This window comes from Uloborus diversus, chromosome 5 (assembly GCF_026930045.1).
Source record: "Uloborus diversus isolate 005 chromosome 5, Udiv.v.3.1, whole genome shotgun sequence".
Classification (NCBI taxonomy): domain Eukaryota; kingdom Metazoa; phylum Arthropoda; class Arachnida; order Araneae; family Uloboridae; genus Uloborus; species Uloborus diversus.
In genome coordinates this window covers 34404544-34420508 of record NC_072735.1, presented here as the reverse complement: position 1 = coordinate 34420508, position 15965 = coordinate 34404544, and the positions used below count along the sequence as shown (strand labels likewise).

The 15965-nt window shown below is 31.0% G+C and overlaps 1 protein-coding gene across 2 annotated transcripts in view; it reads left to right on the top strand.

Moving 5' to 3' along the window:
• Positions 1-15965, top strand: part of LOC129222772 (uncharacterized) — a 54892-nt gene that overhangs the window by 21119 nt on the left and 17808 nt on the right. For both annotated transcript variants that reach the window (XM_054857307.1, XM_054857306.1), the window contains exons 3-8: positions 2167-2238; positions 5133-5215; positions 7520-7578; positions 10750-10847; positions 12413-12523; positions 12620-12676. In XM_054857307.1, coding sequence (XP_054713282.1) covers positions 2167-2238; positions 5133-5215; positions 7520-7578; positions 10750-10847; positions 12413-12523; positions 12620-12676 — 480 coding nt within the window. The remainder of the gene's footprint in view (positions 1-2166; positions 2239-5132; positions 5216-7519; positions 7579-10749; positions 10848-12412; positions 12524-12619; positions 12677-15965) is intronic.

Here is a 15965-nt window from a genome sequence, read left to right as displayed (position 1 = left end):
GTACTTCCTTCTTCCCATAAACAAGTACTTGCAAAACCCTAAAAATTCTAAGCTACCAGTTCCCACTATTATACTATAAGAAGTAAATTTAAAACACTTATGGCAGTGATCAGTTGTCTCAGATTTAACACGGATGCAACTATTTATGTTATGTACCTATTAAAAATTGTAGATTTATATCATTCTGGCAGAATTTAAATTTACCAATATGGTCTTGTTGATTTTCTTATATATAAAACTTTTTTCTAAAAAATGTTTTTCACTTTTCTTCAGAAAATAAGAAACAGTTTTGGCGATTAAAAGAAAAGATTTTAGCGCACTGTTATTTAAAGACGGAACCGAATGACTGGTATGACAGCAGCAGTATTATGTGATATTTTGAATTTAACTGAAATTTATCTATAATCATTTAAATTCCATTGAACTAGACTAATTTCTTAATATAGAGTTTTTTTGAGCTATCACGATTTCTAATTGTTTTCACTTAACCATCCTTGATGTCCGGTTCCTTTTTCAACCCCACCGTCCTTTGCAAACGCCGTTGCTCCTGGTCGGTGGTGTCCATGTCCTAGACACACGCACTCTCATACACACTCACACATACTACACACACGCGCCTTTACACACATACACACATGCCAATCTGCATAGACACAGCTCTATGCACGCACACAAGCCTACACATACACAACTGTACACATGTAACCGCCTAAGAGGAGGGACAGGAACAATTTCTAGAAAAGAGCGAGTAGGGTAGTAGCCAATGAGTAGGGTCGTTCCTGTCGCAACTCGTGATTGCGAAAAACATAATTTGATTTTTTTTTAAACTGACCAACATTATTTAACTACAACAAAATTTTATTCTTATTCCATTGAATTTGATTTAATATAGCAGTAATTGCATTAAGGATACAAAGGAAATTTTCATTTCGATTAAATTACTATAAAAATACCCTCCAAAAATGATTTTTCTTAAAAAAGCCAGCATTTTTAAAGTGGTTTAAACCGAAAAAAGCCGGCCGGCCTTTTTGACCCGTATAAAATCAAACAGCCCTGAATATGAGGCAGTGAGAAGCAAAGGGGTGTAAGTGGAAAAATTAAAAATTTAGGGATAACACCAGTACAAATAGTAGGTTAACCTCTCCTCTGTCTTAGGGCAAGATATGGTACTAGTAGCCCTGGTATGTGCTGTTTTACAGCATGATTTATTAAAACTTTTCAATGAAAGCCTACCTAGGATCTGATCTTTAAACGTGTTTTACTCAAAACTTGAAAATGTCTATTTACATCCCTTTGCTTCTCACTGCCTCATATGATGGCTATGTTTCACATGTTGCTGAAACGTTAAAATCTAAGAAGCGTCCCGGTAAAAAAAAAATTTCCTCGATCAACCCTGTCTTATATATTTATTTTATGGTACGGAGTTTTATGAATGTAGCCGTTTTAATGATGTGGAATTGTGTGAATGGGGAAGCTATTACAATTTGGAATTTTATGAATGGAGCCACTTTGCAATGCAGAATTTGGTGAAGGGGCCGCAAAGCGGACCCAATTCAGGTTTGCATCGACCCCTGTACGTATATATTTTTCTTTTCCTTTTAAAACTTCTTTTTCAGTGTCAAAACTAGATAACTGTTATGTTTGTCATAAAAAAGATGTTACAGCCACTATTCAGTTATCTACATATTTTTTAAAAAGTGATCTTTTAAATAAATTTTTTTAAAGATAAGTTAATATTATATTCAATATATACTTATACAGTAAAACCCCTCCTAATGGACACCCCTCAAAAGCAGACACCCTTCTTATGCAGACAATTTTTAATTCCCTGATTCCAAGGCAAATAACATTATTCAACACCTGTCCTGCAGACACCCCTCTATTGCGGACACAAAAAATTGTTCTGTTAGTGTCTGCATTAGAGGGGTTTTGTTGTATTTCAATAATATTATATTCAATACATATTTCACTAAGTATTTTAAAGAAAATACAGAAAGGAAGCTAAGACCTCCCAACCTGTGAGTAAAATGGAGTCTAAAATTGTCCAAGTGCTAAGTGTTAAAATCATTCCTTTTTTTACATTTATATGTTTTTCTTATAACTGATTTTTGTTTACTGCTGTGTTATTATTTCTTTTGCTTTTTTAAATGTATTTTTGTCTTTTAGAAGGAATTGATGATTCGAGTTTTTGAATGTTTTTTGAAGGATCTGCAAATTGACGTCACTAATCAAGCCCTGGTAAGTTGTTACAGATTTACAATTCCGGATTTGGAAGTGTGGAGGCCCCTAATCACAGGGTTCGAAAAGATCATCATATTTTCGACCCGTGAAAGTTAGGATAGTTCGTAAAAATTTTATTGTGGGGGCCCCTTTGCTGTGGAAGCCTAGGGGCAGTAGCCCCGCCTGCCCTCCCCTAAATCCGGCCCTGCAGATTTATATTTTAAGTGATATCCAATTCAGTATAAAATCAACAAATGGGCTGTACCGTACCATTTTTGATTTTAATGAAATTTGGTTGGTAATATGTGCTAATATTCTGTGATCTCCATGATAAACCACGCCCCCTCCTCCATCCAAATATTTGTGTAAATAATATTATTCAATGGATAAAAAGATCAGTTTCACAGGTGATAAAAGAATTGTATATCTCATTATTATAGTTAATTGACGAATTATCTTCATGAATTTAGCCCAGCTGGCAACTAATTTGCCTTTTGGTGCTTCCCTGGGTTTGACTATGAGTGGTCCTCCCAAGGTCCTCTTTTTGATCCTAACTGGTCCTCTTTAGTCCCCTTTTTGATTGAAAATGGTCCTCTTTTACAATTTTCTGAAGCTAAAATGTGTTGGGAGCCCTGCAATGAGGATCAAATACAATTGTGCAGATAATAATTCACATTTTTCATAAAAATAATTTTTGAAAAAAAATCCTTTTTGTACATTTTATGTTATCTTCAATAGTTTGTATTGAGGTAAACATCCAGTTCTGTTTTTGAAACTTAGACAAGTAATAGTCTCGTCTATTTCCATCTTACGACTGACCAAACATAGCTTCTACGCGAGAAATTCATTAATTTTGAATTTGTTACGTAAGGTAGTTGATAAATTCAAAATCCCTTAAAAAACTACAATTTAGATGAACTAGTCAGTTTTTAACACATTAGCTTCTAAAGCAATAAAGATAACATGTTTTCTAACAATATATTTTTCAAGACAATAATTAAGAATTATCCCAAAAAAATGGCACATTTTGCATAATTTTCAACAGTTGGCATTGCAACAAACAACCAATTCCGTTTGTGAAAACGTAGGTACTTCAAAAGAGTCTTGTATACCAATCTTGGGAATGACCAAACAAGGGGAGTACGGCAAAAATTAAGAGATATATTTCTGAATTTGTTGCAAAAAAATAATATAAAAATAAAAATCCTCATGAGACTACACTTTATTTGAAAAGTTTTTAGAACTTTTGCGTCCAAAGCAATGAGGATAAGGTGAAATTTTAAATATAAAATTTTGCTTTTCTCAAGAAAATTTTAAAAAATCAAAAAAAAAGTTATTTTCATAAGCTTGCAGTTAAAGAAAATATCCAATTCTGCATTGTTTTTGAAAGCTTAGGCACTTATCTACTGCGAACTTGTGAATGACCAAATATGGTGACTATGTTTCTAGCTGAAATGCTGAAGCATCCATCCCCTTTCCGGTCAAAAAACGATCTGCAAAGGATCTTTGCCAAGTTTTCTTTCTTTTTTGAGCAATCATGATTGCTTATTGTTCTCATTTGACCGTTTTTGAGGTCCTTGCCTTTTTCAGCTTGGACCAGAAGCCTCTGCAGCACCACCGCCCACCGTCCTCTACAGGCGGCGCGGCTGCTTCGATCCTCAGCTATCCGCTTCTCCTGGTCAGAGGCGTCCATGTCCTACACATACGCACACTCACACACATACACACTCACACGCCTACGTGCATACACACAGGTCTACGCAAACACACAAGACTACACAGTTACACACACAACTATGCACACGTAACTGCCCAGGAGGAGAGAGGCTTGGGAGGAGCAGGAGCTGTTTCTAGAAACAATAACTGCAATGAGTAGGGTCCTGTCTCAGTTTGTGATTGCGAAAACCGTAATTTGAATTCAAAATTTCAGGATTCAAATTAATTTTCTTTCTTTCTTTTTTTTCTTTTATTTATTTATTTATTTTTTGAGCAATCACGATTACTTATTGTTCTCATTTGACCGTTTTTGAGGTCCGTGCCTTTTTCAGTTTGGACCAGAAGCCTCTGCAGCACCACCGCCCACCGTCATCTGCAGGCGGCGTGACTGCTCCGGTCCTGAGCTATCCGCTTCTCCAGGTCGGAGGTGTCCATGTCCTACACACACGCACGCTCACACACATACACGCTTATGTGCATACACACAAGTCTACGCACACACACAAGCCTACACACTTACACAAACACATATGCACACGTAACCGCCCAGGAGGAGAGGCAGGCTTGGTGGGGGGGGGGGGGACAGGAGCTGTTTCTAGAAACAATAGCTCCAATGAGTAGGGTCCTGTCTCAGTTCGTGATTGCGAAAAACATAATTTGAATTCAAAATTTCAGAATTCAAATTAATTTTCTTTTTTTTTTTTTCTTTCTTTTTGTTCTTCAGTAAAATTATCTGCAAACCGCTGAAACATCTGCAACCCACGTCTCGCAGTTTCAGCTACCGGGTTGTAGAGCTGAAAAAATCACCTTTATTTGTTCATGAAAAGAGACAATTTAAGTGAAGCCTGATTAGAATTTCATGGTTAAATCATGATTAAAAAAGGTGGTTTTCGTCATTTCAAACCTAAAAAAGCCAATGAGGGACATACTTGTGCTAAACCAAAAGTAGCTTATGTAGACCTACAGTTAATTTTGGTCAGATATAATCAAAATGGAAATATCTGAAGGTTGTTATCAATTTGTTTGATACAGCTATGTGTGATACATTAACCTAAATAGGCAAGTCTAGAGGGGATATTACAGTTGATTGAATGAACTTTTAAAGAGCTTGAATCAAATTACAACATTGTGCATTGATGACCCTGTATCAAGAAGGATATGTTGATACGAAAATAAGTTCCTTATTTTCTTTATAGCGACCTTGGAACATCACACAGCACATGAAGGAACCCGAAATATATGAAGATGTCCTGAATTTGACCCTTATGGTATTGTCAATGTGAGTAATTATTAGTTCGTTTTTTTGTTTTTACACATCACTTTTACTGATTCGCAGACCTGTTTGAAAAATTTCAGCAAAAAATTAAAACATTTTCAAAATGTAAGACAGATCTAAGCAATGAATTGGCAAATCTAGATACAACAATAATTGCTGCAAATAGAGGAATCGCCAAGAGAAGTAATGAAACAGAAAAGCAGAGTTAGATCTAATTGCCTATGTCAAAGACAAGAGACTATCTCCACCAAAATCCTATAAAGATAATTGAAGTGTTTTCACACTGACCTTGAAGTAGGGTTGCCTTATTTTACGAACCAAATCTGCACACCCTCCTCATTATAATGTCGGAAGGGGGGGGGAGAGAAATAAGATACAAGTATAATGTTTCTCTGATCAAGTTTTGACAACACTTGGTTAAAAACTTTTGATCAATTTAGCATAGAGCTTTATATAATTTTCAAGAAACTCATTTATGTTTTACTTAAAATAATGTAAAAATTACAAAAAAAAAAAAAAAAAATCAACAATAGTTTTTTTTTTTTTAAGTATTGTAGATTTTGCTAAAAATCTATGTTTAATGCCTTTTGCTAAAAAACTCTTTGAGAAGTAAATTGTTATAATTTTGTGCTGCAAAGAAATTGTAAACACAAAACATTTTTGAAAACACCTTGACCACATCTGCTTCGTAATGATTTTCTCTCCTAATTTGACACTAAATGATGAGGTTTAGGTCAGTATAACTCATAAAGCATGCAAAGTAATTTTAAACTTATTGACTTAAAGAACTAAACCTGAAAATTAAATCAATAATAAAAAGTACTTATCCACTATAATATTAAAATCTGTTCGCGTCCATCTGTCTGTCTGTCTGAAGATCAATCTTCTCGAGAACCACTGCGAATCGGGTGTCAAACGAGATACCGATCTATTTGAAATTTTCCAAAGAAAACAATAGGACCAATCTCATAATTGTACGACTTTAATTAGCGGAGATATTAATTAAAACGTTAATTAACATAACGCTATTCAGGAATTTTTATTTCTTTCCTGTTGCCATTTTGCATATGGGTGAGCAAATAAAATTCTAATAATTGTGTCAAAAGAGATTTTTTTGGCTGCTGTCCAAATCTTAAAACAACGTTTCCATCTAGAATTTCATTTTTAATTAGTTTAAAATTGGTTGCTCTATTTGGACATTTATCGTCTGTCCTTTCTTATTTTTTCACATTCAACGTTCTTAACTCTTTTCAGCATATGAAAAATGTTTCTTTAGTAATGTTTATTGATTGAAGTGTAAGTTTATCATTCACCGGCCTCATATTTGGGTACATTTAGGATGTGCGACTAATTATGTTTATTTTGTTGGACTTTTTCCCGTCACATGGGTGAGTTTTTGAATTGTAATAAATCTCTTTTTCCTCCTGTTCCGATTTTTGCAATACAGTTTGTATCGTTAAAAGAACACGTTAAATTAAGATTGTTTGGATTTCTTTAAGTGAAACAGAGTTGAACAAAAAAGATTGTTTTTAAGGATTTTAACTAAAGCTTCATTGGAATCTGATGGCTTGATATTAAATTAATGCTTATTGGTATTTGATAAGTCTTGGTGCTTTAGTTTCACATAATCAACAAAAAAGTGTGTGTCATTTTATGTAAAAAGCTGATTGTAATTGTACATAAATATTTCAGATATATTCTATCAGATTTAATTCAGTTTAAAGTGAGCACATATTATAGTTGAGAATGCATATATTTTTATCTTTTGTGCTAATTGAAAATACTCATAACTTGTATTATTGATAAATATGATTAACGTTAAAGAGGTTTTTGATAAAAATATGCTCTACTGGTGTTTTGCAAACCTTGCATTACGCGTAATTATTTACTCTTTAGCGCTTTAGAAACTGATGTCAGAATAATACAAAAACATCAATTGAACAGCTCTTTCATTTTTTAAGTAGCCCGTGCAACGCCGGGCACGCAGGCTAGTTAAGTCATTTAAAAATCATGCTTGTAAAAATGTAGGAAATGACATAAATTTTATGTATCGAAAATGTCTGGAAGGTGATGTAGTTATCACACTGTTTGAACATTTTCATTGTAAATCATTCTGTTGTTGATCCTCACTTATGTATTTATATCAAAGGTAAATTTTACGGTTGGTTGTCAGTATTTTGATTTTGTTTTATTGTTATTCCTAGTTATTAGTTCAGATGACATTTCTTGTGAATTGCAACAAATGTGTGCAAAAATTGATTTATATTTTGTTTTGATTTTGACATCTCACCCTCATTTTATTGCTAGAAATCACATTTTTGATCCTATTCGAATGAAAATAGCAATCAGAGACATTGCAGAACCAAGTAAGTGTGTTCATGTGCTTTGTGTGTTGTGAGTTTTGTATGTAGATTAGAAATTAAAAGCAGTTTCATCATAAAAATTTAAGAAACTTTTTTTCTTTAATTTAAGGTTGTAAGCTTCTATTTGAAAATATTTTTTCAATTTTGTAGTTATAAAATGCAAAATGTTTTGCACTGTGTAATCTACTTATTCCTTGTGTGAAACGAAATGTGTGTATAATCAAATAATTCACATAAGTAAAGCACAAATCATCAAACAATTACAGCCAATAGTTGCTTTCAAGTATAGTGAATCCTCTTCATTTATGTAAAAACATTTGACACACAATAGCAGACGAAAATGAGACGAACAGTTCACTCAGAATTCTCGGTTTTAGTAAAATATACTTCAGATCATTGCTGCTTATCTGAAATAATATTGATAAAAAGTGTCCCACAAATGATTTTTGAACATTCTTTGATGGCATGTAACAATAGAAAACAACACTACTCCACAAAAATAACTGTAATCTTCATCAGCTAGATATTATTAATAGGGTTAACAAGAGATATTTTAAATCTTTCTACAAGCGTATTTCACGCAATGAAACATAAACATGGTTATTAGTATTATAAATTAAAATTTCGCTTTGTGGAGAATTTAAAAGAAATTTTATGAATTTTTAAAATACTTGATTTGAATAGGTTTTTTTTTTTTTTAATACAAAATGCCAACATATTACTAGCTGACCCATGCAAAGCATTCGAGTTTGACAGCAGTAATAAAAAAATCCGATTTTTTAAGGTTTTTTTTTTTTTTTTTCAAAATCAGGCACAATGTGTGTTTATTTTTTACCAATGGCAGTGAAAAATAAAATAAAGTGATGCCTTATTTTTGTAGTTTTATGAAGTACCTTAGGTAGCACATTTTTAAGAATATACTGAAATTTGCCATGCTTGAATAAATGTTTTATTTTCTGGTGTTAATGCAACATCATAACTATGGTTCAGAATCCTGTGTTGTTACATGTTCTTGGAAATTCAGATAAAAATTTACCGGGGGAAAAAAGTCATTAAAAAACAACAGGGTGGCGACAGATCAGGGAGATCAGGGAAAAGTCAGGGAACTTTATTAATCATGGAAAAATCAGGGAAATATCAGGGAATTTCGAAAAAATAAAAAAAATCAGGAAAAATTGATTTTATGAAGAAAAAAAAATTTTTTTTTGCTTTGCAAAATTGAGTGCCTTAATTCTCTACGCATTTTCGGCCAATTATCTGTTCAAAAAAAAAAAAAGTTAAAATTAATGAGGTGCAATTATACACTGCCGCATATTTGTGCATCTTTTTTCCTCAACGTCAAAGTATTGCATCTTACTTATTAACCACAGGATGAACTTCCTAAAATTGCATCTGTGTCTGTAAAGTTGTTTATTTTACCTAACTTGAAGTTTACTTTCACACCTTTCAATACTACGTTAAATAAACAACCCTACATGCAAAGAGGAAACCATCATTAATGCCTTAGCTCCTTTGCCTTTATTCCATTGTCTCGGTGTAATAAGGGTATTGTAATCAAGATTTTAAGAAAAAATCTTTGTTTTTTGAATTAATACTGATAAAAGCTTAAAAGTTATTACTTCTTCACATTTTTTATGTAATTGCTAAAACTGAACTTTGAATCAAAAAAAAACTTTGTTTTTTGCCGTTATACTATATTTGTTGTCACCGCAGATTATAAAGGTTTTCTTTTCTTCAGACTTAAGTATTTTTTAAATTTTATAACCAAGTTGTATTCTTTTATACATTTTGATATTAACTAATTGCTTTTTTTTCCCTTGCATTCAAAGTTGTTTGTTACAAAAGCAATCTAAGATTTTTTTTCGTTACATACTGAAATCATTTGAAATAGAGTTAACTTGTGCACTTAAGTAAATATCTTTATTTTTTTTTATTGTTAAAATGCTGTAATCATTCATTAAAACCTATGTTCTTGATTAGAGAAAAGCTCCCTATGAATAGATATCAAAAGGTTTCATCTGTTTTGCATAAATATGTCAATTAGTTATAAAAGAATAACTACATTATTTCTATTATTTCACTATTACTTGTTTTTCTTGCAACAATTATTATACTGTTTAAAAATTTAGTTCCAAATAATTTCAATTACTTTTTAGTTCAATCTTAAATACACGTATGTTTTTAAGAGTGATTTTAATAGTTTCTTAAAATTCTTATCCTCAGTGGTTACTGGAAGTAAAGTATTTTTTTTTAAATTTTATATAACTTTCCAAATAGAAAAAAATGTGCGGAGGAATTAGCAGATGTAATTGTAAATATTTTCAATGCTTCTTATAACTCGGGGACAGTGCCAGAGGACTGGAAGCTGGCTAACATTACACCGCTCTTCAAGAAAGGGTCTAAAGGGAGTGCGGGAAATTATAGACCTGTGAGTCTAACTTCGGTGGTTTGCAAAATTTATGAAACATTGATGAAAATTAAGATAGTAAATTATAATATACTGTTTTGTAGGGTTTTTTTCCAAAAAAAATTGACTTGATATGTTTTTTTAACATTTTATTAAAAAAACAGCATCTTTTTAAAATTATATCTTTAGTTCAACAACTTTACATAACTTAAAACGTTTAAAGTACTGCATTTTATACAAACATACAATGGATTTCAAGCAGAGCAAAGAAAGGAAACCATTATCATTGGTAACGTAAATCAGGGAAATTTGACGAACCTAATCAGGGAAATCAGGGAAAAGTCAGGGAACTTTTTTTCACAGTTTCTGTCGCCACCCTGAACAATAAATCTCATAGTGGGATTGAACTCAGTATCTTTGCATTTTCAGCACCACGCTCTGATAAACTGAGCTGCATAGTTTCACTTATGGGCTGCTATACATTATAGCAATGCTTGATAAATAACAGAAAAAAATCAATATTTTCAAAAAGCCACCACATTTTAAGTTGTCTTTATTTTTCACCAAAAGCGGTGAAAAACATCTTTAAAATGATGATTTATGTATCAAGTTTGATGACTTATTGAAAAAGTTATGGCCATGTCAAAAAAAAAAAATGTTGAGAAGAGAAATAGTGATATTTATTCTAAAACTTTCTTTGCTATATATTGATTAGTTTGAATGTTTAGTTTTTTTTGAGTTCTCAATTCTTTTATCATTTCTTAAAGAACCCAAAAGGACTAAGAAGATTTTGAATTTCCTTATCATATTTTGGAATTTCTACTTAAAAAGATTAGCTACCTTTCACACCATTGAGCTTGATTTGGTAAGTTTAAAATACATTTTTCAAATAAATAAAGTTTGCATGATCTAAAATTGGTGCCCACTCTCCAACCTTTTTTTGCTCAAGGACGGCACCTCATTCAAAAATGATTGTCCTGAGCCAAAATGCTTGTAAAATTTGTAAAATTTAAAACGTTAAAACTTTTTCTAGAAAATTTGGGAAAAGAAAGAAAGCAACAAATCAAAAGTTGTTTTTACCAGTTTGTTGCTTATTTTTATCAATTCCATCTGTTTTCCAGAAACCAATGTGAATGTTTGGCTCCAAATTTGTAACACTGTGATTACTCATAGTTTTTGATTCATAATATTGAACAAAGCAACTGGCCACACGGGTCTGCTTCGCAGGCTGGAGCTAGCCCACAGACCTTAAATCTAAAACATGCACTTAACATTAATAGCTAGGTTTAAACATTAATAGCTTTGTGCTGTGGGATAATTCGACCCTCACATAGTATCTTCCGTTGAGGACTAGCACTGGCTTCCATTAGCCACGAACATTCGAAAATTTCCATCCTATTGTATCTGAGTTAGTTCAGGTAACCTCCATTAACAAAACATTTGCTCAACTTTTTATCGTTTAACTGAGACATGATTTATGAAGTTTTTAAGTAATTACACAGAATGGCGCTTGATTTCAGAAATCAGGAAAATTCAGCTATGTCTAGAAATGTTAAGTTACTCAAAGGCAGGTAATAGATTTTTTTTCTTAAAGTTTCATCAGTCATATCAGTCATTGAAAATTGTAAAGACATTATTGTTAATATAATTATAGAAAATTGTGTTTAAAAAAAGGATTTTTTAACAATGGCAATGGACTCCAATGTGCCAAATCTGTGCCAAAAGGAGTCTCTTTGCCTAAAAGAGGATTCTTTCTAAATTTAAAAAGAACCTGAAAGTATGCTTTGCCGAAAATTGTCAAGCAGTGTTTTAGATTTCAATCCTTTTGCATCCTTAAAATGTTTTAAGTACTTTTAAAGATTTGAAGTTATTTTTATATATCATACGCTAAATTATTTTATTGAATTTATTATTTTGATTAATTTATTTATATTTTTTCTGAAATTTGAACAATTGCCAAATTATGGATAGTTAACAGTTTTTTAAGAAAATACCAAACTTAAAAGGAATAAGCAATTAAATGTTTAATTTTTCATTTATTTTTAAAATGGTGTAATATTGCAAAAATCTCTTTTTTTTTTTGCTAGAATTTAATGCGTGCTAAAGTTTATACTGCAGTAATATATCATACAAAACTGGGAGGGGGCACCTTTTTACATGTAAATTCATACAGGAATGTTTTAAATACAAATTTTGATTTAAAAGAAATGAATAATCTTGTCTCATTTGCATATCACATCCTCTTTTAGTTGCATTATATTCGTAATATGACTTAATGGATTAAAACCAAACGCTTTTCAAAACTACTAGAAGTTCTGCTATTTTTACTTTTGAATGCTAATTAACTTTGAGAAGCATGTAATGGATGAAATAGACCTAGTGCAAAATAAATTTTATGAGAATTTTTATAAATATTTTCCATGTATTAAGGAGGAGGAGCAACAGCACATTGATTCCATGATTACTCAAATTGAAGCAATAGATGAAAAGCAGCGTGAACTTTCCAGTGTATTAGAGAATATGGAGCCTTGTGCAGATGAGGTATTTAGCATTTATATTTACATCTTTTTAAATTTGTAACATGTATCTATTTCATGCCCTTTACTAAATGCTAATTTCTTTATTATCCTCCTTTAGTTATTAAGTTGCAATGTAAAGAAAAAAGAAAAGATAAGAATCTTAGAGGAGAAACAAGTAAGTGTTTAGAATTGAAAAAGTATTTTTGATGAAGCAAGTATTAGTTTGATATTTTAATTTGACAAAAAAAAAAAAAACATTATTGTAGAATGATTGTATGTTGATTTTGAAAGTATGTATTTATTAATGTTTGAAGCCTTTATTTTTAGAAAGTATTCGCAATTCAGATATAAAAAGAAAATCAATTTGAGTATATAATACTAAATCTATATTAGAACAATTGCAATTCCACATTTTTGCTAGAGATGAAATGAAGCTACGGCCTGGCCAAATCATGAGGTGTGATTCGGCTAATTCAGCCAGTAACAATTTATGTTAATATTCTTCTTTCAGTAAAAACTGAGAAAATATTGTCTTTTAAGTTATGTACAATTGTACTTTATTATAAAACATAGGATAAACTTATATTTGGTTTAAAAGTTTGCGTATATTTAATGGAATGGTATATTTAATGGATAATAATTATATGAACAACGTTAGTTTGTTTAAAATTGAAGCTTTTAAAGAATAGAGAAATCCCATTACAATGAACTTATTTTATATCTTTGTAAGGAGAATTTAATTGTAATGGAATTCAAATAATGTAATGGCTGTTATATCGCAGCTAAAAATGTATTTCATTGAAAAGGAAAATTTGTTGTATTAGTATTTGTTGTAACGGGATTTTACTGTATTGTATTCTTTGAACTTTTCCAGCTTTGAAACTTACCAGAAAATAATGTCATTGCTTTTAACATATAAAGATGTGAAAATAATAGGCACTTTTAAGGATTTTTTAAAAAATTATATTTTATTCTGTAGCTAACGCTTCAGTTTCTTTAAACATCTGTCGACGAAATTTAAACAATTTAAAAATCATTGATCAAGATTGTTGTAATGTAGAATAATAAAACAACCAAAAAATTATCGAAAAATAATTAGAAGTTGAATTATTATTATTTATTTTTATGAACTACAATATGAAGGGATTGCCCATTGCTTGCACATCCATCCTTGATCTAAATTTTAAACATTTATTCTGGGCAAGGTTGGCAAAAACCCGGGTTTTTTTTAACAAAGCCCATGGACCCAGGGTTTCTTGGGTTTTTTAAAAATAAAACCCAAAAAACCCCAACTAAAGCTAGGTTTTTAAAAAGAAATTGGGTTTTTTTGGGGGTTTTTTTAGGAAAAATGTGGAGTACTTGTAGCATGTTGTAGCATAAGTATATGGACAAAGCACAAAAATTGTCTTGGGGTAAAAAAAGCTGGAAAATTCAGCGTTTTCTGAAGAAAAAATAAAAGACAACAAAACCCAAGAATAGTAAAGTTTCAGATTTTTTAGTTTCCATGATTACCAACAGTTAAGGCAAAGTTACTTCTCAAGTGATAAAATCTATTGTTCGTTTTTAATTAGTACTTTTTTTTTTTTTTTTTTGCATTTTACTTTATTGTATTTCATTTTGTTACGCAAAACTACTGTAAAACCTCAACTAGTTTAAATCCCTTTTTACTGAATTCCTGCTTAATCGAGACATTTCTTTGAATTTTATTTTGTCTGTTTTTCTATTTCTGTGTACAGAGTAAGAAATATTAAACTTTTTCGTAAGATAATGAAAATACTGTTCATCCTGTTCTGTTTTCTGTCCGACAGTTTGTAAAACCTGTTAATTTTTAAAAAACATACCTTGTTTGTTCGAGATTTGTGACGTGTTGGTTTGCAGAAAATAATTCATATGAAAGTCTTTTAGCTAGAGTAGTTTCCTCCATACAATCTACAAATATTGAGAAAATCAGATGTGACAGGACAAAGTCAAGATAATTTGAGTTAGCTATTTATTGGCGAGTTAAAGAAAAAAGTTAAATGTATTTATTTAAAAACTTTGAAGTGTTTTTTTAATGCTGTTAAGAGTTAAGAAATATTATTAAGCTTCAAAATTCATTTTTTATGTCTATTGTCTATGGTGAAGAACAAATAAAAAACCAGTTTAAATTGTGAAAGTATTTAAATTAATTAATTTTTTAAAAAACTTCTCAGAAAATTTTCAAAAATCCAAAAGTAGGCTAAATAATGGTTTTTTTTAAATGTGTTAAAAAAAAACATTGGGTCCAATCCGATCAACCCTGATTCTGGGACTACCAGTACAAAGCAAAACTAAATGTATCTGAATTAGTAAAATTAATTACGAGACTAAATTAGCTGAAAATGTTGTATGACCCTAATAATATTAAAACATATGGTGCATGGTACAATATTATACATAATAAATGTACATGTACATTTATTATGCATTCAATGTTAAAAAGCTCAATATGTGCAGCAGCTGAAGCTTCGGCCATCAGTTTACCAAACTTATTAGAAACCTATTTCTAGTTTTTCTGCAATGAGTTGTTGATGCAAATTTGTAAATTATAGTTTTATATTAAATATGTACCGTACTGTAAGATGCAGTACATATTTCAAATTGCTATAAATATTTAAAAGTCACTTCCTACATTTTATGTTGTAAATATACTTTGTACAATTCATTTCAGCAAAAAATAAATCTTCTAAGAGCACATTTTTTATGCTTTTTTTTGTGTTACCATGTTTGAAATATATTACCAATTTTTGCAATTAGTTTGCGTTATTTAGTTTTGTATTACTTGGGTGGAACATTAGAAGGATTCATTTTCTATTCCAATTCATTTGTGTTGATTTTCAATGTTCTGTATTTTAAAAACGTGTATGAGTTATACACTTTTTAAGATTTGATTTATAATTAAGGTATTTTTAATAATTCATTTATAAAATCATTCTTGTGATTATTATTGAATTTGTTTAGACAGTTAAGGAATCTTTATAAAGCTCTAAATTAACAGCTGCCAGTCACCAAAGGGAGACCATTTCATTGAAAATGCCTACCAAAGAATAGTCCTAGTCGCTAAAGGTGGCGTCCACGGGTTTCTTTATTTGATAAAAGTTACATTGGGCTGTGACAATACATTTCCAATTTCTTCCATGTTGTTAGCCATTTCATTCAGCGCATCAGACAATCTCTTAATTCCAAGCATTCTTCCTTACAAAACAACTGAAGTCGTGATCCTGAGACCATTAATGGTGCGATGATGTCATTGTTCAAACTTAATGTTAACTTACATGTGGGCATTGTTTGAGCCTTTCTCTTGAGTTTCTCTAGTAATATTTTGTACAGATAAATTATTTTTTAGTTGTTATCAGATGGTTGCAATTATTACATTCACAAAGCACCAATTCAGATATTCTTGTGAAAAATTTAATGGAAACATTGCATACTGTAGGTCATGGAAA